Genomic DNA, 26524 nt, shown 5'->3' on the forward strand with positions numbered 1-26524 from the left:
GTTGCGAAGCCAAGACAGCCGGATCATGGGACCACGAAGACGAAGTGGCCCAGTTCGTGTAGCATTCACGAAAACATCGATCTAATCAAGTGATCTGCCATCAACAGCCGCAGTGCGGGCTGATATATAATGATGGAGCCACCTCCTTGTCGAAAGATCTAGAGCTTTGGCCTCAGCAACCTCAAGCATTTCACTCGGCTCTCTTGAATCAGCTCAATTGCCTTACCAATTCTGACAAGATGAGGTTCTCCGCAACCCTAGCTGTGGTCCCTCTCGGCGCTCGCCTTGCGCAAGCTGCCTTGGATGTCGACGCCATTACCGAGAAGTACTTTGGCAACGACGCGCCTTGGTACAAGAACCGCATCCCTCTTTTTGAGTCGAGCGATACGGAGATCACCGACGTCTACTACTACCGCTGGAACCTCTTCCGAACTCACCAGCGCGATGTCGGCACCAAGTACGGCTACATTACCACTGAGTTCATCGACAACGTTGGCTGGCAGACGCAGCCATGGGCCTCCAACAATTGCGCCGCCATATTCCACCTGTCCGAGGGGCGGTGGTGCCGCGACCCGCGCTTCAAGCAGGATCACGCGACCTTCATGTACAGCGCGGACAGCAACCCCCGCCAATACTCCGAGAGCTTAGCAGACGGCGTCTGGAGAAATTATCTGGTTGACGGCGACCCGGCCCTCGCCATCTCCCTCCTCGACGATATGCAAAGGGTCTACAACCAGTGGGTGGGAGACCACTTTGACGAGGCCAAGGGACTCTTCTGGATCGAGCCGATTGCCGACGCGACGGAGTACACCATCTCGAGTATCGATGCCTCCGGCGGCTACGATGGTTTCTTCGGAGGCCAAGCATTTCGCCCCACCATCAACACCTACCAGTACGCCAATGCTCGTGCGATTGCCAAGACTGCTGCTCTCAAGGGCGGCCTGGATAGCGTTGTTGAGGAATACAACACTCGTGCCCAGAACATCAAGGACACCCTCCAGAGGGATTTGTGGAACTCGACCTTCGAGCACTTCATCGATCGGTACCAAGTTAACAACGAGAATGTCACCTACTGGGACTTCATCCGCGGCCGTGAGCTCGCTGGTTTCGTTCCTTGGGCCCACGACCTGCTAGATGATGATGCCAAGTTTGGTGAGGCATGGAAGCACGCGCTGAACTCCGAGGAGCTCGGTGGTCCATTTGGCCTGCGCACTGTTGAGCCTTCGTACGAGTACTACATGCGTGTTTGGAGATACGAGGGCACTCACACCGAGTGCCACTGGAACGGTCCCTCTTGGCCGTATCAGACAACCCAAGTCTTGACTTCCCTTGCTAACGTTCTCGACCACTACCCCAACACTGCGGCCCACGTTACTGTCGGAGACTACACTCGCCTTCTGAAGCAGTACGCCAATCAGCACTACAACAAGCACTACGGCAACATCCTGGATATTGAGGAGAACTACGACCCTGACACCGGTGAACCGATTGTTGGCCTTGGACGTTCGCACCACTACTTCCACTCTGGTTACGTTGATCTCATTGTCACCGGTTTCGTCGGCATTCGTCCCCGCGAGGACGACGTGCTTGAGGTCAACCCCCTGGCCGACCCCTCCTCCATCTCTTACTTCCGCGCGGAGCGTATCCTCTACCACGGCCGTGAAGTTGCCGTTCAATGGGACGCTACTGGCGAGCGCTACGGCGAAGCAGGTCTCCGAGTTGAAGTTGATGGACAAGTCGTCGCCTCTTCCGACAAGCTCGAGAGACTTACCGCCGAGGTCACACGCGCACCAGTCTCCGTCGCGCGTCCCTTTGACCAGTCCGTCCAGCTCCAGGCTACCGAGCCCCTGCCCATCATCAACGCCTCCGTCCCCAACTACGACATCAACCGTGTCCACGATGTATTCGACGGTCGCATCTGGTTCTGGACCCAGGACACCATCGCCAACGGTTTCGATACTCCCGAGGGCAGCACCGCCGAGGAATGGGTCAGCATCGAGTTCGGATCCGCTGTTGAGGCTGCCCGAGCTGAGATTGCTTTCTTCGCGAATGAAGAGAAGGGATTCGATGTGCCCGCCAGCTACAAGTTGCAGGTTTTGAGCGGTGAATGGACCGATGTGGCTGATGCGACGTACGATGCGCCGTTGGCCAACGGTATTACCAATGCGAAGTGGACTGGAGTGTCTACCCAATCTCTCCGCATTCTCGTGAAGCCTCAAGATGGCAAGCGCGTCCGTCTGGTTGAGCTGAAGGTCTTCACTGAGTAGAGCATTAGACTTCATTGAAGTTTACAAACGAAAGGTTCAAGGGGCACATAAAAGTAGATATTTGGATGGGAGACCAGTACATGTTATTAATTCTAGTATATAATAGTTGAAGATGGAGTATTGATGCAAGCGCTTTGCCATGGGCAATTCCCTAAATCCTCCAGGTACACGGTGAGAAAGATGTAGGGACTTTCGTCAGGAGATTGTCACTCATGAGATTGCAAGGCCGGGCAACAAGTTCGGCTCCTTGAGCCTTTTGATACGGGCCTTGGAACATCCCTTGCCCAAAAGCTGTGGCCCGAGAGCGAGTCGCCCCCTCCATGGAAGTCAGTGGGAACCCCGCTTGTGATCATCAACTCCGGGGTATAATGAATCCATTAAGCAAGCGAATGCCAACTCTATTATTCACTGCGCCAACATTGGAGGTTGCGGGACCCATATTCGCGAACATGAAACTTCAGCCGAACTATAAAAAGGCCACCAGATGGGTCCGACTGACGAACGACACTCATCGCATTAATATCTGTAGGGCTTTGCCTCGCTCGACCGAGTCAGCCAACATTCGGTCTGCTCCGAGTTCGTCCTTATCCCACGCGGAAGGCCGCCTATAACGAAAAGATTAAGTCGCTTCGGAATTAATTGACAATTCTTACTTAAACTTCAGTGTTCCCATTTCTAAGCTTGACTGCGTAGTACCACATTTAATCACCTATTTCCAGCTTCCACTTCCGAAAAGGGCACGGTTTTCTCAGCAATCAAACATCCAAGTAAACCCACTTTCAAGTAAACATGAAGACAACATCTTTCTTTCTCCTTGCAACCCTCGTCTCGAGCGGCCTTGCTCTGAGCATCCCTTTGAGACTGCCATCGAGTCTCGACAGTCGGGCCGAAACATACAACGCCATCGCGCCGGAAGACATACTCAACCCCGTTGTTCGACCACGAGAGTGTGAGGAGCCAGCTGAGCCCGCAGAACCGAGCGAGGCGGATAGGAAGAAGGGTGCCAAGAGACCAGCGAGGCCTTCGCGACCTACAAAATGCTGAGATCTGCCCTAGCACGTTAATTTGATCAAGACAAGGAAGGAACCTAGACCATCGAGGATTAAACACAAGTCGCTGATTATCGCCACCCATATCTCATTGGAATTAGCGGCTTGTCTCTTCTCGTAATAGTTCTCTCAATACCTTCAGTCGAGTCTTCGCAATTCTGAGCATCGACCAGAAGCCTGCACGCATTTGATGATCAGCTGAATTTTCGGTGAACCCATCGGTGAAAATTCGCTTTTTGTTCAAGTGGAAGCGTACAAAGCCACACACAGGCGCCCACTGGAAGATGCTGCCCTTTTCATCAAAATGTTTTCTTCAACACCTGAAAGATGCATCAAACCGCCAAGCCACCAAAGCGCATCATAGTGTTTAGTACAGGCAGAATATGCAGGTCACACCAATAGGGTGCCTGACTGTGACTTCATTCGCTCACGCCACGGTCCTCCGGTTCAACTGTGCAGCCAACCCGTGTAACCCGCTGATCACGCCTCTTTTCCCGCCACACTAAGGACACATAAGGCCTAGGTCCTCCCCCCGCAGCCCATTCTTCCGATTGATTCCTCAATTGCCTCGGCCAGTCTCTCAGCATCAAACGTTGCTCTTTGCTTCGCCGCAAGCATCCGTTTTCAGTCGTCAAATTCACAACACATTTGAACTGGACACGAACCGAACGAACATGGAGAACAAGGTAAATCCTTCAATGGAGTCCATCTCATCGCAAATGGACACGGAGGGGAAAAGCCGGGAAGAAATGATAGCCGAATCCGTCAAGAAAAACGAGGACGTCCAAAATCTTTATCCTCAAGTCGACTTCAAGGGAGCCGTTCTTGAACCTACCATTCATTTGACTTATGATATTCAGGTATTTGTTTTCAGTCCGCTCAGGTTCTGTGTCCATCCGTCGTTCTCGAAACAAAGATGGCTTCCAGCATCAGCCTTCTTTGAAAGCCTGGTGTTATTCTGACTTGTTTCAGGAACACGTCGACGAACCGAATCAAAGGAGGTACAACACGTTGATCGCGGAGATGCTAGAACGGACCGCAGAACCAGATCTAGCTGAAAGATTGCTTTGGGAAGCGAGGGAGTGTCTCACGGGCTACCCAGACATCTTGGCTCAGTTCGATGAGATATTTTTGGGCCAGCGATCTGCGTCAAGCGTGATAAGGGAATTGCATGAGTGCATGATGATCAAGAAGACAGTAGAGAGGAGAATGAGCCAGCAAGTGAACGACGCGTCAAACGAGGAACTTATCCAATGATGTTCTATGGAAGGCGCGGGTAGGTCCCCAAACACATTACACCACCGTGTCTGTTAACACTGGTACGATATTCAGCTGACCATTGTCATTCCATCAGCATTGAAACATGCTTGGGAAATGAAGTACAATACCTGGATGCTAGTAGTTCGAAAGCTCCATGCGAAGCTCCGAATTCTATCATGTGCCCAGGTGCGCTCTTGAGGATTCAGATCGCAGATGCCCATGATATATGTTCTCAAAACAACGCAACTTATGGAGTGGCTGGTTCCTCAAAGACCTTAGAGAAAGGCAAGTCGTTCTAGGTGCACTTCTCATCAAAGCAGATCCAAAAGGCTAGAGGAGGTGATTGCACTATAGTTGTAACAACAACAGGTATTATTTTGGATATCAAATATCATCGGAGCACCCGACTTATTTAATCCCTGATCACGCATCGATATCTCCTTGGCTATTGACCCTAGAGATCTAAGTCCTCGGCTTTTTTTAATCATAGTCTTACATACGAGCTACGCCCCTCAGGCATCTACTTGACGTTTCTGATAGGCAGGAACCAACACCCAGACCATTCTCATTAGTAGGCGCTTCGATCGCGAACGAGCTACGGCACATACTTGCATCGCTCAATAATAGAAAGAGTGGCACGCGGAGCAAATGTACTTCTGCCGATGGTGACAGAAGTCGCAATGAAAGTAATGGCATTTCCAAGCAAACCCCTCGGACTTCTTGGCTAAGGGCCTGTGATAGGCTCTTGTTTACGCTTGGCGGAACTTATCTCAATTTCTTGGCCTGCGTAAAAGAACGGCGGGACTCGGCATCCTGTCTCTTGGCGACATTTCCCAATTACGCGCCCTCCTGCTGAATGATCACCGCGCGCCCCAACTTGGCGGAATTCTTGGCAGTTTTGAATCCGACTATCGAAACTCAAGGCTCCCGCCTTTTCGTCTCTGCCCCTGATTCTCCTGATTTCATCCGCTAAGGATACTTTGCTAACTCTGGTAAGTAGCTCCTCCTTGCTTCATACCTACCTAATTACATGTCAAACTCCTCTAAGGTGATTTTGGTCAATCAGTATGTCTTCTTCAATGACACGGAAACTTTTGAAGAAGTTCCAAGCACGAAAGCATTTCTAGACCTCCTAAGCAGCTTCATTCATCCAGTTTGCTTTCCCATCTGTTGCTGCGAGCTTAAAATCATCAACATGCCTAGACAAGTAAACGTTTCTGCATGTCTATCCCTCAGGCGGGCAGGGCCCAGAAGTATTCGTTTGGAATCATGAAATCATTTATTCAGAACTACTATTTTGAGAGACTCGGGGTGCGCAGCCGCCAATGAAGGCCTTTGTGGCGTCGGTTCCTCGCTCACAAGCCGTCTCACCGCGGGCTGGGCAGTACGGCCGGTCTTGGTCTTCACCTACTAGAGGTATGATCGGCTGCGCTGAGGTCAGTGCCTGTCAATCTGTGTAGTACTTTACCAAGACCTCTCAATCCGTCTATGCCTCGAGCGAAGATTGCCCGTTCTGGTTGTGTCGGGTTGATGTGGGCAACGAATTCGACATGGTGGGTGATCCACGATCGATACCACTTTGGTCTACCCCTGAAATTCTGTCTCAGCCTTCAGAGCTGGAGAAAATCCCAGTCTTTCGAGAGCGACTTAAACACCCACACAGGGCCACTTGGCTGACTTAATACGATCTCTTCCTTTGTCGTCTTGATTTCCTGTTGTTATTTTTTCGGCCCGCCTCTCTTTGTCTTTGTGTTCTGATTTACAGCGCATTCCCGAACACAACATCAGCCGACCTACCTTGCTGGCCAAGGTACAACATTGCATTCGCGTTCATTCCAAGAGAATCACGCCAGAATGCCGACTCTCGATGTCAGCGAGCTGAACATTGTTCTAGGAGTATTCGGTAAACTTCAACAACAAACGCCCATGACATGCTCACTCTTGTTTCTGACCTCAGATAGGCCTGTACATCCTGGCCTATGGCATCATTTCGGTCAAGATCAAGAGCAAATGGTATCTTGGCGAGGCTTGTAGGTCTTTCATCGTCACGCTTTGGTATTCTAAGAAGACGAGGCTAAGTCTATCCAGTGCCTGCTGTCGTCATAGGAATTTGTCTTGGTCCCCTAGCAGCCAAGTTTATCGATAGCGACCGATGGGGTTCCGCATCCGAAGGGCAGACCAATGCTATTACTCTAGTATGCCATCCCTCTTCCACCTTTCTAACGATTCACTTCCGCCTGTCGGCCCATGACTGACGAGATTTGGGTAGGGCCTTGCTCGCGTCATGATTGGCGTCCAGCTAGTGATTGCAGGCTATCAACTTCCCGCCAAGTATCAACAAAAACGCTGGATGGAGATGGCCCTGTGCCTGCTTCCCATCATGACCATCATGTGGCTCTGCACTACCCTCTGCATGCTCGCCACGGTGCCAAAGATCAGCTTGCTAGCTGCACTCGTTATCGCCTCCTGCGTCACCTGCACCGACCCGATCCTATCACAAGCCATTGCCAAGGGCCCATTCGCAGACAAGTTCGTGGCCCGAGACCTGCGTGAGATTATATCCTCGGAAGCGGGAGCCAACGATGGCTTCGGTTTTCCGTTTCTTATGCTCGCTGTCTATCTGATTCGCCATGCCGATATTCCTGGGGCCGGTAAGGGAGATGAGACCGATGCTTCGGTGGTGGAAAGGGCAGTCCAACTGTTCAATCGCCAAGAAGAAGGAGTCGGTCGCCTTGGTGGCGGAGTTGGCGTTGCTCTGACTAACTGGGCCGTGGAGACTTGGCTGTACATCGTCCTGATGTCGGTGGCCATTGGCGCTCTTGTCGGCTTCGGGTCTGGAAAGGCTCTGAAGTTTGCCTTGCGGAGGAAGTGGATCGATTCCGAGAGCTACCTACTCTACCCAACTGCTATCGGAGTATGTTGCATCCTCTTAACTCCAGTTCATCGTACTGATCATCTTTGTTTAGTTGTGGCTCGTTGGCATATGCGGCATGCTCGGCACCGATGACCTTTTGGCATGCTTCGTGGCCGGCAACGCCATGAATTGGGACGGCGACTACCTGGCTGAAACTGAAAAGCGCCATGACGAAGTCAACTCCTCGGTTGACGTCTTACTCAACTTTGGAGGATTCATGTACATCGGCTCCATAATGCCTTGGGACCAATTCAACCAGCCTGATATCACGGGACTGACATGGGGTCGTCTCGTCGCGCTAGGTGCGCTAGTCATCGTCTTCCGTCGTATCCCAGCCATCTTCATGTGCTACAAGGCCATGCCTAAGGTATGCAAAAGCTGGAAAGAGGCCCTCTTTATGGGCTACTTTGGTCCCATCGGCGCTGGGGCGGTCTTTTACGTCGAGCATACGCGCCATCTGTTTCCAGAGCTTGGTCACGGTGATACGGAGGAAACGGATCTCGTCCGAGTCATGATGCCAGTTGTCTACTGGCTGGTGTTGTTCTCTATCGTGGTACATGGCCTATCGATTCCCGCCCTGAATCTGATCTACAAGTACGCTGGCGTCAAGCCTATACAGGAGGATGCCGTCGAGCTGCGGCGCGCATCCATCTATCAACCAACCCCCAACAACGCTCTCGTCGGTAATCGAGATACCTTCATCGCTTACAACCGCTTCTCTCGGCCTGTTTTCAACACAGCCGAGCTGCCCTACATGGGAAAAGACATAAGGACATACAGCGATGCCAAGCCACTCGATGACTAAGGAGACAACTTGGATACGTGTACAGGAGGAAAGCATGAGTTGATGGGGTGCAAGCTAGGACGTTGGCCGGGCCTGGATCATGTTTAGAATTTGGCCAATGATTGACTGCTTGTCACTTCTCGGACGTGTATGCCCAGCGCACATTAGAAAGTCGTGATCGTACTCCATCCAAGTCGGGTCAGCGGGCTCTTGAACTATGATTCGATTTTGTGTTAAATGAAATGAAAAGAGTAAAGCGTTTCAAGCCCTGCCAAGGAATATACAGAGTTATGGACAAAAGCTCTGTCTTTACACAAAGTTCAACACGAGCTGCGAAGAAACACGCGCTGAAATATCGCACATGTTACCAAGGCTCTATATCAGCTTATTGCAGCATCAAAACTAGGTCTTCAGATGAGTTTTCAACAATTGCAATGCTTTTTTACCAACTGCGGCATTCAATATCCTTTTTGGGAGGCCAGTTTCCGAGAAAAGTAATAACAAGTCCTAGAAGTGGTCCTCAAGCCTGTATTATCTACAAATCAAGCGCTTACTCAATGCGTCGAGATGTGACACTGCGAGTCACCGTTTTTGCACCAGTGGCGTGTTAAGAAACTTGAATACTCTGGTTTAGGAAACCATCGTTGGAACAAAGAAAGCCCAAAATGTCGTCTATTGCTCCTCGACATCACCCGAGGTCTCAAAACATCGACTCACCTACCAAGCTCAATTTTTCATCCTCGTTGCCCTCGCCTTGGCCCTCACTACGATCGTCGCCACACCTACTCCGTCCTCTGTCCCAGAAACTACTCCTTCCAACAACCCTCACTAGCTAACGAATTTTCATGGCATAATGGTTACAAACACTAGCTATTGGTTCTCTTTTCACTAAGAATCGAGTACTCGTAGATTTTCGGGTATATTCTTGACGGATCTAGGGCAAGATGAGCACATGAGCTTCTGTGCCACATCTTGTCTTCAGAAACGATTCTATGGCCGATTTGTTGTATCTTCATCGTCATTTGTACAACTAACACAAATTTAAGGGTTCAGTATACATCATAGGTACAGTAAGTTGCTACATATACGGTACAACGGCTACGGGCTGACTACCTTGTCGTGGGCACAATACTGCTTGACATTTCTTTTCCTTCAGGGCTTTGCCTCACTTTCTCTAGGACACAACATAATCCTTCTGATCACGGTGTTTATTTTATATCTACTTAGAAATCCCTCACGTATCGCTTAGCCTTTGGAGAAGCCTAATCAGCCAAGCACTGCATCCGACCTCCCTTGCTGCAGAGAGTGGCGTCATGCCAGCCTGTTTTGAAAGGTTCACATTGGCCCCATGCTCGACCAGATCGACAGCCATGTCTTCATGACCAAGAAGTATGGCCAGAATCAATGGTGTGTACTTGTACCTGTTTCCTGTCAGGTCAACATTTGCTCCATTTTCAAGGAGCAGCTGGAGCAGTTTCCTATCGCCAGCGGACACAGCATTGGTCAAAGGTGTCTCGTCTACATCGTCTACTACATCGAGAGCTGCCCCACTATCAAGAAGAACTTTGGCAGTAGCATGGTTATCATGTTTCCGCTCGTCCGACAAGTGTGCAGCTCGGCCACCTTTCGCCACCTCAACAGAAGCATTGTCCTCGACGAGAAGTCGAACGATCTCTTCATAGCTAAATGACGGAGCTAATTTTGATTTTGAGTTGCATCGGTTGGCGCCGCTGTTGACATTTAGTTCAACCTCAACGAGAAGTTTGCTAATGACTTTGTCGATTTTTTGAAGTGTTGCGTCGGATTCACCCGGCGTGTCGAGAATGCTAAGGCTAAGCGGGCCCCTTTCTTTAAGCCTTTCTTCAATGAGAATGTCCGTTACCGTGTGTGCGCTGCAAACGCAATGCAGTGCTGTCATTCTGTGTTCATAGTTCTCTGCGTTGACAATTGCGCCATTTTCAATAAGAAGCTTGGCAATCCTCTCGTTGCCTGCTCTCGAAGCTGCGTGTAATGCTGTATCGCCGCTGTCGCATCTAGAATTCACATACGCTCCATTTTCGATTAGAAGTTTGACAATTGCTTCTGGCGGGTCCACCCTCCAGCCTGCCTTTGAGGCTTCGTACAACGGCGAAGAGCCATTTACGGCGTTGCTCGCGTTGGCGTTCGCGTTGTACCCAAGGAGAATCCTTACTATCACTTCCCGACGATGCACAACAGCAAGATAAAGGGGCGTACGCATACATTTGCCCGTCTGGTCGATTTTTGCCCCATTCCGTATGAGGAGCTTAACAACCGACTCGTGACCTTGCTTGGCGGCCCGATGCAGTGGGGTGTATCCACCATAGTCAGATTCATTCACATTGTAGCCGGCTCGGAGGAGAAGCTTGACCATTTCGAGCCGGCCATCTTGTGCAGCCCAAGACAATGGCGTTCTTTGCTTGAAGTCCAAAAAGTCCCTCCTGTGTGTCAGGCCTTCCATGATATTCGTTCCGTTGTAGATCACGGACGGCATCCCAAAGAGCGCGGCTACCGAGTTGCAATTTCCATTGGCCAAAGCAGCAAACAATGGATAGTTGTATCGGTCCTGAGAATGACGTGCCCAATTTCTACTTGGTATCGTGCGAATGAGCCTGGAGCAGTCCATTTCTGAGAATATGTAGACAAGGCTCGCTCGAGGCCCGTAGCGGCGGATCCTATGCTTCTCATAGCGATTGTAGATGCGAATCCAGTTCTCGAGGGGAAACTGAGACAAGAATTGGAGTTGAGAAATGCCGGCGGCTGCGGCATCGGCATGGAAGAACACCTGCTGACTTGCGTATTCCATGAATGGAAACTGTCTTAGAGATTCCTCTGAGACCGAACCCGATGCCAAGTAGTATTTTATGTACTTGATGCAGCAGGCTTTCAAGTTTTCATGACTTGAGAGCTCCCAGTCAAAGCCTAGATCAGGCCACAGCTCCGCAAGTCCACCAGCTTTGAGAAGATAGTCTCTGACAGACTCATGTATGAATTGGACCGTTGGCTGTGTAGATTTGGTAATTTCAGCCAACCCCTTAGAGAAACCAATTACGCATCTTGTGGCGCTGTCTTCGTCTTCCGGGCTGGTGACGTTTGGAGGATCGGGGTCCACGAGGTCGCTCTGAGATAGACCAGACCAAAGTGCATGGTAAAACTCTCTTGGTTTCAAAGGTCGCTTGGCACAGAGAATCCAGATGACGCACAAGAACAAGTGTTCAGTGTTCTTGCTATCACGCGTTAGGATATTCTTGAACAGGGCGCCCAGGTCGCTCGGTATCTCAACAAGCCTTTTCTTTAAGGCGAGCCCACCCTGCGAATACTCAGTGTTGAGGATGTCAACAACTAGTATGATCCAGAGAAACACGCCCGCAGCCTTTCGGAGTATTTCTGTTTGCAGTTCTTCGACAAGAGGAGGATTGTTGAACCGGAGACGACTTTTGATGTAATTTTCCATATCCTGCGTGTGACCTGGCTGGTTTTCGAGAATCATTGTCGCCCCCCTTTTGACGACTATGTATGGATAGTGACGGCTGGAGAAGCAAATTCGGAACGCAATCCCTTCTGTTGATGCGTCTTCTGCCAAGTCCTCAAAGTCTCGGACCATGTCTGTGACTTGTTGCTCGTCACACTCGTCCAGAGCATCTATGAAGCAAGTCAACCGAAGCTGGCCAAGGCTAAGGACAGCTTCAGAGAACATATCTTTCAGGACTTCTAAGCTTGGACAAGCCTCATACTCTTGTTGATTTGAGTACCGTTCGTTAAGCACAGATCGGAGCTGAGGGTATCCCTGAAAGAGCTGCCACAGTAAAGAACGGTACATCCCTTCAATCGATCTTTCCAAATAGTCGCCTCGGGCATTGAAGAAGAACGAAATGACGAGCGGGGACCAATGGGAATCCTTTTGCATTCTCGCCAAGGCAAATTTCATGATTGTTGACTTTCCTGCGCCCGGCTTGCCGCGAATCCAGAGAAGCCCGTGGTGCAGCTTTAGCTCGTCTTCGTTGAGCCATGTTTGGAAATCTGGATGTTTGATGAACCATGCGCATGTCTTCACATGTGCTCTTTTTACAGTAGATCTACGGGAGTCCATTTGATCAAACTTGAGAGTTTCCAAAAGCTGGGCTTGTCTTTGATGCTGGTCCGGTAGGGCTCGGGCTACGAAGGGCTGTCAGTAATACATTACGATTACCAAATGATTACATCTGAGTACATACGAATTTCAAGACGAGGAACAGCTCGTGTTTCATGGTCGGCCGAGGGAAGTACGGAGAGTAGTTCTCTGGCGCATGCTGCCGCCGCAGCTGCGGCGTATCTCTGCCAGGCTTTATTCTTGTGAGAATCCGCGTAGTCGCAGATTCCGCGGATTGGCAGGCAAGGAACAGTGTCCATGATTCCAGCAGCCTCCATTTCGAAGCATATAACGTCAAGGGAACGAGCAGCAATGTCCCTCTCAGTAGCATTCTTCATGACTTGGTTGCCGGACGCAATCGCTCCATAGTGAATGACGAGATCGTTGTCCGATCGCGTGCGTCTAGTCATTCGCTTGGTTTGATCGCAGTCGTCACACGTGGCTGCTGATTCCGGGTGGTTGTAGTTCGAGAGGAAGAGACGATCAGCGTCTGTGGGACGACCGTAATGTGGGAGCGTCTTGAACCTTTCTTTGAGAATTGAGGGAACTTGACTGGGAACTCGATCGTGCTTCGCTCTCAAGACTGTGATGGCTTTGCCAAAGGAGTGGTGAAGAGTCCTAGCAATTGCTGTGCGTTGAATCTCGGCACCTGCGACAATCTTTCCTAAGTCGTATTGCATCGTTCTTGTACCAACAACAACGTCACCCAGTCGAATATCCCTAGCACTGCTCGGGACGCCACCTCCAATGCCAACCATCAATGCTAGTCGAGTTGACGGAAAGGTACGAACTAAGTTGGTCACCACGTTCGCCGCATTGTTGGTACCATATTGGTCCGCTGGCAGGCATGCGATGATAACATTATGGCCTTCAATACTTCCCAGCGTGTAGGTGTTGGTGTCGATCGTGTAGGAGTTGCCATAGAAAGCGCCAGACGGGAGAGTGTCGTGCTTCTCGTCTAGCATAGCCTCTGCAGCTACCAGCTCCGTGGGCAACGCGCAGATCCAGGCGATTGTGTAGCGGTGATACTCTGGCGGGACATCATCTATTGGCCGTCGAGTCTCGCCGTCCCATTTGCCGAGGAGCATTCGTTGCCGCTTGGGTATGGCAGATGGGCTACAATCACCGTCCTCGGACCCTCGACGCTTGCCGTCCATCGCGAATGATTGACTGAGAGTCCTCTTGTCACCAAGAAGACATCAAGAATCAGTTTTCGTCTTTGTTCCGCTAAGCATGTAGTAAGTAGTTGAGAGAGCAATCGGAGAAGGCGGACGGGATGAGCAGGTGTGAGGAGAAAAGATGAGCATGAACGCGCATCAGGCTGTGAAGACCACAGCCACGCAGCAATAGACAGTCTGTTGGTATCTGCCACAATCCAATACCTGCCAATCAGCCATCCAGGCGCAGCAGGGGTAAGCCAAGGGTAAGAGTGAGATGCAGGTTAGCCTGCATGATGACCACTGGGTAAGGCAGACTCACCAACACGGAATGCCTTACTAGCCTATAGCAGAAAAAGAAGGAAAGAAACGTTGATTGAAGATGAGAAGACGTGAGAATGAGGCAACATAAGGAAGCGCCTTGGTTTCATTGTTTAACGCAATCCTCAATTCCCTATTGGGGGATTCGGTCCTTACAGAGAGTATACCAAGAAGGGAAGGTCATCAGCACAACCAACCAAACAGTTCCCCGCCACCATGCACGAGGAATCCTTTCTCCGAGATGTCGCGAATGGCACATGAATGCTGACTTCCGCCGCACTCTGATTTCACTGCTGTCAACTCTTCGTATTACCAACACGACAGATACAGATGGTAGATACTGGCGGATGTAACTCGATGGAGCATCGGAGCGCATCAATACCACGGCAATCAGCCTGGGAGAAGACTCGAAACGCCGAGGATGACGACGATGATGTGAATCTGTCCCTCGAAGCAACATCCAACGACCCCGAAGAAGCATCGCAATCCCTCCTCTCCTCCCACGACACCAAACCCTCTCGCCAAGAACATCACCAGCCTCGGCCGAACCGACGAAGCATCACAACAACCTACGCTCGTCTCGCCCTCCTCCTCGCAGCAACCCTTCTTCTAGGCGCCGCCCTCTCAGCCCTGGTAACAATAATCCTCACAACCCGCCTCCGCACCGCCAACACCTCCCACAGAAACGACAACACCCTCGCCTCCCCCAACGACCCCTCCTCCCGCCCAGTAACCTACCTCCAAACCGCCCCCTGCGGCTCAACACCAGCCCAAGCCCGCGCCGCAGGCTGCGAATTCGACCTCATATCCTTCAACTGGCTCCCGCCGCAATGCCACGACGCCGCCCTCGCCGAAACCTTTGAAGCGGAGCTCGTGGAAGCGGGACAACTCGCCTGGTTCACGGACGCGAACCGTACGGCGCCGTCGTTGACGAGGGAGCAGATTATGACGGGGGAGTATAGCGGCGTATATGTGAGCTTGGGATACCATCTTCGGCATTGTACGGCCATGTGGAGACGGATGCACCGCGCGTTGATGCAGAGTCGCGGTGGGTTGGAGAGGGTTGATAGTTATATTTGGAGTTATCATCATACTAGGCACTGCGAGGAGGTGCTGTTGACGAGGTTTGGTGAGGTTGATGTAGGAGAAGTGTTTACCACGGAGGTGAGGATCAAGTATCCCGACTGCGGCGTCGTCTTGGGGCCCTTAGATTGAATAATGATGATGGTGAAGTTGTTTCCGAGATCGGTTATGCTGGGTGAAGAATTCCACAGAATATTAACCTCATTTCCCATCATCTATCGTCATCTTGGCAATCGTCTCCGCCCCCTCACTCGAGATCCAACTCTGCAAACTCGCCTCCTTCTCAACCTTCCTCTCCTGCCTCGTCTTCAACCTCCACCCCTCCCCGTCCTTCTTCTCACCACCACCAGGCGGCATCACCTTGGGCTTCGCAAGCAACTTTCTCGAAAACGGTATCCGCCAAATATGCGGCCCGACCTCCGTCCCCGTCACCCGGTTCGTCTCAATCACGGTCCTCAGCCTCTTGGCCGCCTCCCAGTTAGACGTCACCGTCGTCAGCTTCGCCTTCCACCCGTACAGGAACGACGAAACGTTCATGGCGTTCAGCCCGGACCCCTTTTTCCCGACGGCCAGCGCGACGGCGGGGAGTTGACCCTCCGCTACCATCCGCTGCGCATCATCCCATGAGACAGAGTCAACGATCTGCACGGGGAGGCGTAGGTCCTCGGGGACAGGGTAGACAGAGAGTTCCTGGAGCAACCTCACTCGCCGCGCGCGATCTCGATCTGTCTCCTCTGCCACGGCAACCTCGCCCTTCTCAAACAATATCCTCGTCCTAGCCTTCTCCTCTTCCGTCCCAATATCCCCCACGATCTTGAGAAACGTATCCGCCGCCTCCCTCGTACACACCAGCGTCCGGCCAGTGATGGCAGGGTACAGCGTATTCACCAACCGCGGCCCGTTCTCCACCTCATCCGTCGCGTCGATCCGATGCTGCTTCGATCTCAACAGCTCCGAGTCCGGTCCAATAGCCATATGACTGAAATCCGACGCCAACGCCATGAACACCGAACAATCCACATTCACCGTCGCCGTGAAATCCTTGTAATAATCTGCCTCCACAAGATTCGCAATCGCCCTCTCCAACGGCGGTGTCGCCTCCGTCAAGATCCCAGGACCATTCGCAGTCTCAACCACAAGATCCACGTCCCCACCGCCCATCTTCCGCACCAACCTCAACAAATGATCCACGGCGTCATTCTCCCCCTCAGATACCCTCGACATGAGTATCCTTACCCTCGGCCTTCGATAATCCTGATACGACGTCCTCGCCGCGGCAACCATGTGCCTCGCGACCTTGGCGACCTCGATACTATCCTCCGTCTCGTCCCTCAAAATCTCCAACATGGCCTCGTCCGCGCCCTCGTCCTCGAACTCCTCCTCCCAATCCCATCCGGCGTCCGCCATCTCGTAAAACAGCCTCCGCTCCGTCGTCGTCACGACTTTGACCCAGTCCGCGCCGCCATTCACGACTAAATCAATCACGGCGCTCACGCTCTTCCCGCCAACAGTCTTGTAGCTCAAGTCCCTCCTCATCCCCGTAAGCTCGCAACACCTCTTCGTAACCTCCCACACCGTCTCATAAAACTTGTAATTCGACGCATCGAGCCTTAACCGGATCCGACTATCCAGCGCCTCAGTATCAACTCCTTCCTCCTCGCCACCACCATCATCATACGCCGCCACCATCTTCTCAAGATGCTTCTTCTCAGAAACGATAAGCCGTTCAAAGAACCCAAGCCCCGGAACAGCCTGGTTCCACGCCACAGGCTTATGCCCCGAAGCTGGCCGCCTCTCGATGGCGGCCTTCAGCTGCTCAAGCTCATCAAGTAGAACCGTGATGCGGTGGATGATGAACTGGCATTGCTGAAGCAGTGAAGTCTCGGGATCCGGCCCGAACTGCGGAAAGATTGCCATGCCTTCTGCTCGGCGACGGAGATGCAGGTGGGCAGATTCCCGGTGCTGGCGGGCGTAGATGCAAATTTGATCCTGCGCGGGGTCAATGATGGTCTTTCAAGGGCATGGATGATAAGTTACCTTGGCGCTCTTGGAAGAGAGTTTTCCTATGCCCACGTGTCAACTCCCCGTGCCTTGCGCAGTTGGACAGTCAAACTCCGGTGAAAACTGACGGGTATGACTGATAGATAAACGTTGATACAATGGCACAGCGCCGGGCCCGTGAGCAGAATAGGCAGCTAAAGTGTGTGGGTCCGCCTGTGGGGCTCCGACGCGGGGCCGAGAACCGGACCGCGAATGGAAGTCTGAGCATGGGACGGTGAAAAGGAACACTTCTCTCACCAAGCATTCCACACTCGGCAGGCAATTCATCCATATGAGCGGTTGAATGGCGAGCAAGGCTTTACGCCGAGGTCTTCGCATTGCATTAATCTTCCTCGCTGGCGTCCAGCCAAGTCATGTTCATTAAGGCGCATAAGCCGCCATCCGATCCCCATCATACAATGCGCCCTTCATCCACTGTGGCCATGCAAGGCGAACCTCAGCGCCCATCATCCAATGCATAGCGGCGCTGTCGTCTAATCAATGGCAGAAAAGGTATAATGTCTTGGTCCAATGCTTCCATCTCAAACATGAACCACAGTCTAGAAAACAGTACCGTCGCTATCGATCAAAATTGGCGGTTCTTTCGTGTTGGGTCTGCTAAACTCTGCCATCTCACGACCTCCCTGGAAGATTGTATTAGCGACACGTTCGAAAATCTAACAGTTCGGGCGAGCTTACCTTCCAGCTTCCGGCTTCGAGTATTTGCGCGAGAGTCAACTGATTGCCCTTCAGGTCGTTCTTCATGTGCTTGTTGACTTCTGCGCAAAGCCTATCCAGGAAGCCGACCGTGACACCACGCCACTCGACTATCACGTCGTCGCTAGGCTCAAACATTGGTGCAACTTCAACTGGCTTGACGTTTGTCCTTCTGCAGTACTCGTCGTAGTGCTCGAGGCCTCTCTCGGAATCGCCTGCCTTTAGCGTAAGAACTCCCAAGTCGATGAACAAACCGCCGTTGCGGTACTCAGGCAGGCCGGTGAGGAGTTCAACGCCAGCAAAATGGATGCGAAGTAGTGACTGCATAGGCTGCATCAGACTGTAGCAGAGCCACTGTGTAAGCTTGTGGAACGGCAGAATAGACTCCCATGCCGCGGTCGAGTTCTGGGCAGACGGCGGGAATGGTGAGAATTGTGAAGTCGTCGGACTCTGCGGTGGTTGCGGCATTGATTGGCAAGGCCAGGCATCGCCGAGAGATACGCCATTAATCGAGGTGCGGGAAGCTGGCCAGATGGGCATGAGGCCATTCATCAGGAGATTCCACAATGTAGGGAGAATCACAATGGGCATCGAAGAAGCTTGAGTCGAGGGGTGCGATAGGAGGTAGTCTGAGGCGGGTCAGTCCAGTCCTGGCACATCATTTCCACCGGACTCGGAGAGTTGTCAAACTTACCAACCATGTGACCTGGCCGTCCGCTATCGCCAAAGTATTCCCTCTTTTCGGTCAGGGCATTTGCTAGCCGTTGGAGCAATTGTGTCCTGCCTTCAATGCCTGCCATTTCGTTGCCCGGTTTCGACTGCAAGCCTGCAGATACCCTCTCTACGGTCAGGTTGCGCAGTCCCTCCTTGTCAACCTGGAACTTGTTTCTGCTGTCGCTGGAGAAAAGACCCTTGACGACTGTCAGTGAACGCACGAGTCCACCAGAATCGTGAAATAGACTTACACTCTTGAACATCTCCAAGCTGGCTACGGCGATGCCTTCTGACCGGCGGTATATGCGTCCGTTCTCGGTGCTCTTGTAACTCCACTTTGTGCCTGCGCCAGCGTCGAGAAGCACACTCACGAGGAAGAGGTCGATCATGCGCCGACACTTTTCGCTGTTGTCGACATCTTCGGGGAATGTGGAAAGAAGCTGTGCAATGCGGTCACGACCGCCGACACAGAAGTGCTGGTGTCTTCCGTGGCTAGGAATCGAATTGTACGGGGCGTCGTAGTCTCTCTACAGGGGTTTGCAAGGTCAGTATACTGCTATTCGCTGACCCAAATAGCGTGTTGGTGGGCGGTGCCAGGGCACGCAAACACCTGCAAGCGCCCCAAGGCTGACTCGTACCTTGATGATCTGAGAGACGAACGTCACAACGTCTGGGAACTTGCGCATGTCCACGTCAAAGTGCTTCAATTCGTTGCGGATCGCCTTGTCCGTGACGATTTTGCTTCGTTCTCTAACCGCCCCCAAGCTTCTGAGGTATCCTGCCGGGTCAAGCTGCGGGTCAGGAGGACGCGGCATGTCGACCTTGGGTATCGAGGTAGGCGAGAAGGGCGTCAAAGGCGTGCCGGGCGTCGTGCTCGTTCCGGAAGACCTGTTCATTGTAGTGCTGCGTGGCGGTGGTGATTTGATGCTGGAAGCACCAGAGGCGATGCTCACGTTTGACGTGTTGATCGATGGCTTGCCCGAGGCTTTGGGGGCCTTTTCCTTGCGAGAAAAGAGGCCCATTTTGGCTGAATGGGTGACCGCTGGGTCGAGGGGCTCGTGAGATGGCGGTTGGTGGGGTTTCGCTGGGGGGGGGGGGGGGGGGGGGGGGGGGGGGGTGGGGACGAGGGGGGGGCGGGGGGGGGTGTGTGGGGGGGGGGGGGGGGGGGGGGGGGGGGGGGGGGGGGGGGGGGGGGGGGGGGGGGGGGGGGGGGGGGGGGGGGGGGGGGGTCAGGCGGTGCTGAATTGAACTGAACTCGGTTCAAGGCGAAGCTTCCGAGTGGCCAGCTGGTGGTTCGAACTTTGGCCAGCTACAAGCTGTGCTGTGGCGACACAGGCCTGTTGCGACGATCACCGTGGCCGGGGGGTGCTTCGCTTCCGGATCCGTCAGGTGAGTGGACAGGCGTGTTGTCCTTATTCGCTTGGCCAACGATGCTGAGATGGCGAGAGAGAGAGATTCGGAGGTGGACGACGTCGATTTGCAGCAGCGGCGGCGACAGCAGCAGTGGGAACAGCAGTAGGAGCAGGGACAGAAGGGAGGGGAGACCAGAAGTTGATAAGTCGAGGGTCTGCCACGCAAGTTTAATAGGGGGCGGTTTTCTGGACTTGCGGGGAACAATATCAGCAGTCTGCTTCTGGAGCCGTGAGCAGCTGGTTGCGCACGAAATGTCCAGGCCCTCTCTTGTGCTGGGGGGGGCTTGTCTTGTCGTGCTTGTCGGGGGGAGGGCTACTCTGGGCTCAGGGACCGATTCCCTTATTGGTGTTAGAGTTCTGGCCGACGTCGATCTGGATCAGGGATACCCGCTGGAGCTAGATGAACTGCTTTTGGCCTGGTTAGCTGGAAAAATGTCGAGCCACCTTGAGCCATTCCCACTGCGCCCACGCCGGACACAGACAATGAACAGACACGCAACCGCCGGAAAAATAGCACATGAAGAAAAAGAATTGGGGCTAATTGGGGTGGCATGGCAAGAGGATAGTTATGCAGACAGTGGCAGTAGAGGCGTGTTAATGAGTAAAGGGCGACATGCGGTCCGTAAAGTAGATAAGGCAAGCTGCTGCCGCGTTTCCTTTCTTTGTACACTTTTCATGTGTCTGTCTTGTACATGAAATCCTGTATCCGTACATTCTGGATCTGCCTCGGACTCTTGAAGTTCACCATCGTGGGGCACACTGGCTCGCAACCTTGTTGTCGGCCATCTGGCACACCCCTGGTGCCCCCTCGCAGCGCTATGCAAGCAATGATCCGGGGCATTTGCCAGGAACGCAGAGCATAGACATTGGGTGCGAATTGCGGCTTTGCGGGAGGCGGGGAAATGACTGGAAGGAGGGTCTCAACACTTACGGATACTTGGATCACCTCTGACGTGCTCGTTTTCAGTCTTCTCTCAGAAGGTGTGGGTCAATGAAGCAGCAATTGATGTTTTCTAACAGGTGGTCTGTCGCAAAGGGTCTCGTCCTGTGTCTCGGTGGTGTAGCTGGCTGCCGTGGCGCGTAGAGAAGGAAGCACGCAGACCGTTGGGGCGCGACAATGATGAGTGCAGCAGCAGTAGTAGTATATTAAGACTTGAAAGTGAACGCCGAGACGGGGTCGATATTGGCGTTGAATGTCGAAGTCCACCGGGACTGTGAAGCTGGATCTCGGACGGTGGGGTTGGCTTTGCGGAGAGAGATTTGGCAGCGGGAGCGAGGGCGATAAAAATGATATCCGTCCGTCGACCGGATCTGAGCTAGGCCAAGCGGGATCTCAGAGGCGTCCAATGTTTGCGGTAGTGGAAATGAAGATCAATATGCGGCCAATCTAGCAGGGGATGCAGGCGCGGCAGAGTTGCTTGACACCACGGAACTTTCAGAAGCTGAGTGAGAGAAAAAGCAACCTCTTGGAGACAGCGCGGCCAACAGCACAACGTCAATGGCCAATCGGGCTCGGGTAAGAGGCGAGCGGTATCAAGCTTAGCCTCTCGGAGGCTAACCGCCGTCTATATCGGGTGAGGTGGTAGCGTACGTGTATGATGTTGAGACAAGGCGACAGACGGGCCAGGTGGGTGAGGCCAATGCTGCTGCTGTATTAGATGGAGTTAGATGACAACGTCTCTGGTGTAAGGAACTCTCTGAAGAGGCTGCAGATGCTCCGCGCAGGGTGTATCGTGTTGACAATGAGGTAGGAAGAGAATGCCCAGGGAAGAGTACAGAGGACAAGAAGAGGTGCGAGTCAAGAGGGAAAGGCTCCTCCAGCAAAGTGGGCGGATGTATCTGCAGAGGGACAAGATGAATGAAGGAAGCTCTGTGTGGCACGCGGATTGTCGATTGGGGACGATGCGCGGCCCAGGCGAGGCCAGGAACGTGGGGACAGCCGTGGGTGTGTGAGGTGGGCGTGGATAGAGAAAGCTGCGGCGAAGCAAAGCAGAATACCTCAGGTACTCCGTACTCTGTGTCCGTACGGATATTAAGCAGGCAAGTAATGTACCTTGCGCCGTGCGGATACCTCTCCCTACCTTACCTCAAAGCTGGGACAGGATGGGGCAGAAGGAGGAGCAGAATGACGGACGAGGATCGGATGGCATAAAGGCAAGCCGAGGAAGACAAGGAGCAAGATGGGGACGGGGCAAGATGGGGACGGCTGATGGGATGGCAGACTTGGGGGTCGTCGCGGCAATAGAGTCAAAAAGACGAGCGAGAGAAAATATCGAAAAAGAGCCACCTTGACTTACTGCGTACGAGTTACGACCTTGCAACTGAATGGATCTTCTTGGGTCGATAGGTCGGGGTCTGTCTGCAGCTCTGACGACCGGGAATAGCCCTCCCTGGTCTACGGTCTTTTTGCTTTGTTTTTTGTCTCCTTCCAACGGGAAAAAGAACTGTTTGCCAGTGCGCTCTCGGCTTGGTATATCTCGCGTCAAGAAGAAACAAATGGAGCGTACGATGGAGAAAGTTTCTGATGGAGTGAAATCGAAAACTTGGGATGAATCTTGGTAATTTCAGACTGAATCAACCTGAGAGATGGGAAGGAGAGAAGGAAGGAAGGCAGCACAGTACGTACCGGGGACTTGCCTCGCACCCGACTCCATCCTTCCCGTTCTTTCCACACCACGTAACGTACCTTCCTACCTTCCTACCTACCTTCCTGAGATGCTCCATGAAGCATTCGAAGCACCTTCCTTGGGATATGAGGACGGCCGAGATACCTTACTTGAAGAAGTTCCCGGGTCCTAGGTACCTTACCTATTGAGACGTGAGGAGGTACCTACACATCCAGTAACCTTTCACTTGCGTCAAATCCCGTACTTTTTCCATGCCTGATTTCTTTCTCTTCATCCCAAGTTCAATGGACTCCGTGATCTCACCTAGTAGGCTACTATTACAGACTCATCTCGCAAGGGACAGACAATGGTCCCAAGGCCATCAAACCGATCTTCAGACAAGTCAGACTCGTCCCCGACCTTGGGGACGGCACGGGAAGGAAGCCACAAGACTCCAGAGTCTGGCGGGGGCGTTGCAGGGAATCCTGGACCAACATACAATGAGGGACTTTACCGTCTTGCGTCTGCATCCAGGCATATCCACCAATCAATACTCCATACAAAGATCTTGGTAAATGTACATCTCGAGTTGAGTTGTCATGGAAGTATGCTGCCGTCTGCATATGCCTACCTTACACTAGAGACTCGCGAGTCGCAGAGGGCCCATGTCGAAATTTCGAGGTACGAGGCTCAAGGCTCTAGCTGCTCGGACATGGAGAGGGTCTCCACTTGATCACTGTACCTGAGAAGCTGCCACAGTGTGTCGGTTCCGATTCTCCTCAAGCTTTCAGTGCATGGAGCCACTGGATTGGAATTAGGCGAAAAAAGTGTCGTCCAATGTCTGCAGCCCGCTAGACAGCCCCGGCCAGGGTGGGTCCTCGGCTCCACCAACGCGGACTTTGGACAATTGAACACCGGACGGTCTGGCCAACAGGCGGAAGGCTTGCGGTCCCACACTTGTCCCGCGAAGTACGTTCAGGGTACTTCAGTACTTGCCTCTATGTACCTATCTTTACTGAGTGTCCACCTTTCAACGCGTTTTCCAATTCAGATGAGTATTTTCTTCCATTTCGCTATTTATTTCCAGACGCAAAGATAGGTGCATATTACCAAAGGCCCCTTTCATGGTCAAACAAGTCGTTATCTCCGCTACTCATCTCTACCGCAACACTTCCAGAATATTGAGGCGCCATTAGCTTCCACATTCAGAAACATGGCATCGACGCCCGAGGGAAGCCACCACTGGTGCACCTTCCATCACCTCCCTCACCTCAATGAATGCACAGACCGATTGACCGAGGTACTCACAGTGTCTTTTTGGTGCCGTCATCTTCCCCAGATCATCACCTAACGGATACCCATTCATCCATCACCCACCCGTCCATCGTCATCCTCAATCACCACGCCACCAACAACCACCAACACCACTATCGCTGCGACCTCACTGCTGATCTGGCCCACCTCTGCAAATCACCAACTGATTCAGTTCCTCATCTGCACCCAAAGCTTACTCTCCAGCCAGCCTCCAGGGGACCTCATCTCTTCTGCATGCGCCTCGTCAAGCAAGGGACCCCCCTCCGGAATCACTCCCGGCGGCCCATGACATTGTCTTGACTCTGACTACTGCAGCATCATCATGCTCCCTCCTCGTTGCTCAACCACGCCTCATACCTGCGAGACTGCGACAAGTCATATCAACACTGCGGCGCCCCAATAGAGGGCCACGATCCATGACACTTGCTGCAACGCCCCAATGACGGCTGCTGTACCCATACAGTGTGATCGATAGACGTGCTACGATAGAGCCCGGCAACCGATGCTTTTCGTCGAGATTTTCTCTCCTTCTTTCTGAACCCATCCATGCTTTGTATGGATGGACAGACTCCAGTCGAGCTGTAATCATGGTACGATCGTTCCATAGGTCCCATATTCAGAGCCGGGGGCGCTACGGAAAGCTCCCTAGTCACCAGTGGAACGCAAAAAACCGACCAACATGGGGCTCTAGAGGCCGAGGCGAAAACGTGCCCAAGCACACAAGAAAACGCCTAGCTCTACACAGCTGTAGCGAGTTTGCCGCTGCCTGCAGCCCAGCATGCCCCTCGACTTCGCTGTGTGCTCATCATGCTCCATTACGACCATAACTCGCCCGACCCTTGGGGCAATGTCGATTTCTAGTGGTCCTTAACGAGTCGATTGCTGCCATGGCAAGCTGGTAACAACGCAAAGTCGTGGAAACCAACATGGGGGGTTTGGGGGCCAGGCGTGGCAGAAAATCACATCGCGGCGCGGAGAGGAGTAAAAGCCCTGCTAAACGTACTTAGGCCATGCATTACCTACATGCGCCCACCGTCCTGTGTGAGCGTCGCCGGCATCTCGGAACCACATCCTGCTCTCCGGTCCATCAACCACGGCTCACACTCGCCTCCTTGCCTGCTTCGCGGCTTCGGTTGGTCGAAAATGTGATGCCCTGGCTGCTCAATGCCTATGCAGTACGGATCACAGTCAGCTCCAGTCTGGTTCTGTCCCGTAAAGTCCCCGGCCAATCATTCGCAACGCGTCTTCGCACCGGGCCGAGCAGCAGGAAACCTGCGAAATAAGCGTACTCCGTACCGAGGTCGAGAGAAGAGAATTCAACCAAGTCGGCTGCCTAGAGTTGGTCGCCGGCTCGCCGTTACCCCTTCTCCACCTATGTCTGCCATTCTGGTTCGTGGACGGTGGTTGGCAAAGGAGAAGGTTGTTTGCTCCCGAGTCCCAGATGCAACGTCGGCCGCCGCGCATACATGCAAGTCCCAGGTCCATCTCACTTCGGCTACTTGGTCCTGCAGCTGACCGCAATCGACACTCGGGCTTGCGGACAGGCAAACAGGAAAGCAAACGACCCGGTAGGGAGTACCCTCGAGGGTCTCTCCCAAGAAAAAATCTCAAAAAATTTCTTCTGTTGTCTCTGGGGGCCTGGAAGGTTCAAACTGACAGTCTCCTTACCAGGGACCTGGGCTCTGTGGGATGGGAGGATGGCCGGTCTGTGTTGCAGTGCAGCCGAAGTCTGCAAGGTACGGGAGACTGTGCACGTTTCTGGAATGGCCCGGACTTTAGCTGCATGCCGCAGTGCGCCGCCCTACAGACTCGAAAGTTGAGAGCCAAAGAGCAGACTTCAGACGTTCGCATGGTGGTTGTGGACAGTTGGCAGCCATTTGCTCTAGTGGTGCCTCGCAACGTTTTAGCATTGGGCCACGGGCCGCAGCGAGCTGTTCGCAGAAATGAACCAACTGCCAATCCCTTTTGCTAAAAGCCTGCACTACGGTGTACACTGGCAACCAAGTAATCGTACGAAGTACGTCTGCGGCACGGCGTAAGGTCACATCGAGATGTGCATGCGCAGACAGACTCTAGCAACTTACCGTCACATCGAGGACCTCGATTGCATCAAGCACCTGCTTTCTCTACCGGATGTTCTATGACGCGACGCAGGACGGCTTCACCTCTTCTGTCACAGCCCACGGCCTTTCCCGGTTCAAAAGAGCCATGGAGCTCCCACCTCGTCCTTGGGGATTCAATGGAGGCACAATTAGTCAAGTACATCCCTAGAACGCGCACCAACCAACCAAGTGCCAACCAACGCATGAGACGCCACAAACTCCAAGGGACGGACTTGAAAGCACAAAAACGTGTCGAGACCGGGATGAAAGGAGCCTCGTGCGCACTTTGCCTCGTGTTCTCGGCACACAAGCACGGACATCCGGACCCTTGGGCGTTTGCTCAACAGCAAATAGACGTCTCAAAAATCAGTTTCTGCAAATTCGTACTACGAAACCGAGGTGAGAGGACCATGATGATTGACTCCTGATCATCTTGTTACTCCGTAGAGTGATGGAGCTTTACCCCTATTGCCTACCAAGTTCATGACTCTCTGGCTTTCACTTGCGCTCAGGACCTTCGAAGAGGATCCCTCCGCTGTGGAAACACGTCGATCCGACCGCGCTTGGCGTTGCTTCTGACAGCTTGCTCGGTGGACGCCAAATTCAACGACAGATCAGGACAGTCCGTGTTTGCGGC

General features: G+C 52.9%; 8 protein-coding genes across 8 annotated transcripts; 5 read left to right on the forward strand and 3 right to left on the reverse strand.

Moving 5' to 3' along the window:
- Positions 1–239: 239 nt before the first annotated feature.
- On the forward strand, positions 240–2267 carry CABS01_06341 (uncharacterized protein; the record flags this gene model as incomplete). Its single annotated transcript, XM_060539707.1, has 1 exon — positions 240–2267. The coding sequence occupies one exon, from the start codon at positions 240–242 to the stop codon at positions 2265–2267; it is 2028 nt and encodes a 675-aa protein (XP_060404244.1).
- Positions 2268–3056: 789 nt separating this feature from the next.
- Positions 3057–3311, forward strand: CABS01_06342 (uncharacterized protein; the record flags this gene model as incomplete). Its single annotated transcript, XM_060539708.1, has 1 exon — positions 3057–3311. One exon carries the CDS (start codon positions 3057–3059, stop codon positions 3309–3311), a length of 255 nt encoding a protein of 84 aa, XP_060404245.1.
- Positions 3312–3840: 529 nt separating this feature from the next.
- CABS01_06343 (uncharacterized protein) lies at positions 3841–4573 on the forward strand (the record flags this gene model as incomplete). The annotated part of the gene is made up of 2 exons (XM_060539709.1): positions 3841–4176; positions 4289–4573. Coding segments are annotated over 2 exons (621 nt in total), but the record flags the coding sequence as incomplete, so codon positions are not given.
- Positions 4574–6430: 1857 nt separating this feature from the next.
- On the forward strand, positions 6431–8295 carry CABS01_06344 (uncharacterized protein; the record flags this gene model as incomplete). Its single annotated transcript, XM_060539710.1, has 5 exons — positions 6431–6479; positions 6538–6606; positions 6665–6771; positions 6846–7490; positions 7543–8295. 5 exons carry the CDS (start codon positions 6431–6433, stop codon positions 8293–8295), a joined length of 1623 nt encoding a protein of 540 aa, XP_060404247.1.
- A 1213-nt stretch (positions 8296–9508) lies between these two features.
- Positions 9509–13578, reverse strand: CABS01_06345 (uncharacterized protein; the record flags this gene model as incomplete). Its single annotated transcript, XM_060539711.1, has 2 exons — positions 9509–12447; positions 12507–13578. 2 exons carry the CDS (start codon positions 13576–13578, stop codon positions 9509–9511), a joined length of 4011 nt encoding a protein of 1336 aa, XP_060404248.1.
- Positions 13579–14256: 678 nt separating this feature from the next.
- On the forward strand, positions 14257–15114 carry CABS01_06346 (uncharacterized protein; the record flags this gene model as incomplete). The annotated part of the gene is made up of 1 exon (XM_060539712.1): positions 14257–15114. The coding sequence occupies one exon, from the start codon at positions 14257–14259 to the stop codon at positions 15112–15114; it is 858 nt and encodes a 285-aa protein (XP_060404249.1).
- Positions 15115–15183: 69 nt separating this feature from the next.
- On the reverse strand, positions 15184–16899 carry CABS01_06347 (uncharacterized protein; the record flags this gene model as incomplete). Its single annotated transcript, XM_060539713.1, has 1 exon — positions 15184–16899. One exon carries the CDS (start codon positions 16897–16899, stop codon positions 15184–15186), a length of 1716 nt encoding a protein of 571 aa, XP_060404250.1.
- A 683-nt stretch (positions 16900–17582) lies between these two features.
- CABS01_06348 (uncharacterized protein) lies at positions 17583–19475 on the reverse strand (the record flags this gene model as incomplete). The annotated part of the gene is made up of 5 exons (XM_060539714.1): positions 17583–17666; positions 17722–18368; positions 18434–18650; positions 18705–18980; positions 19092–19475. The coding sequence occupies 5 exons, from the start codon at positions 19473–19475 to the stop codon at positions 17583–17585; spliced, it is 1608 nt and encodes a 535-aa protein (XP_060404251.1).
- Positions 19476–26524: the final 7049 nt, after the last annotated feature.

Source organism: Colletotrichum abscissum, assembly GCF_030869225.1.
Source record: "Colletotrichum abscissum strain IMI 504890 chromosome Unknown Scaffold_13.1, whole genome shotgun sequence".
Taxonomy (NCBI): domain Eukaryota; kingdom Fungi; phylum Ascomycota; class Sordariomycetes; order Glomerellales; family Glomerellaceae; genus Colletotrichum; species Colletotrichum abscissum.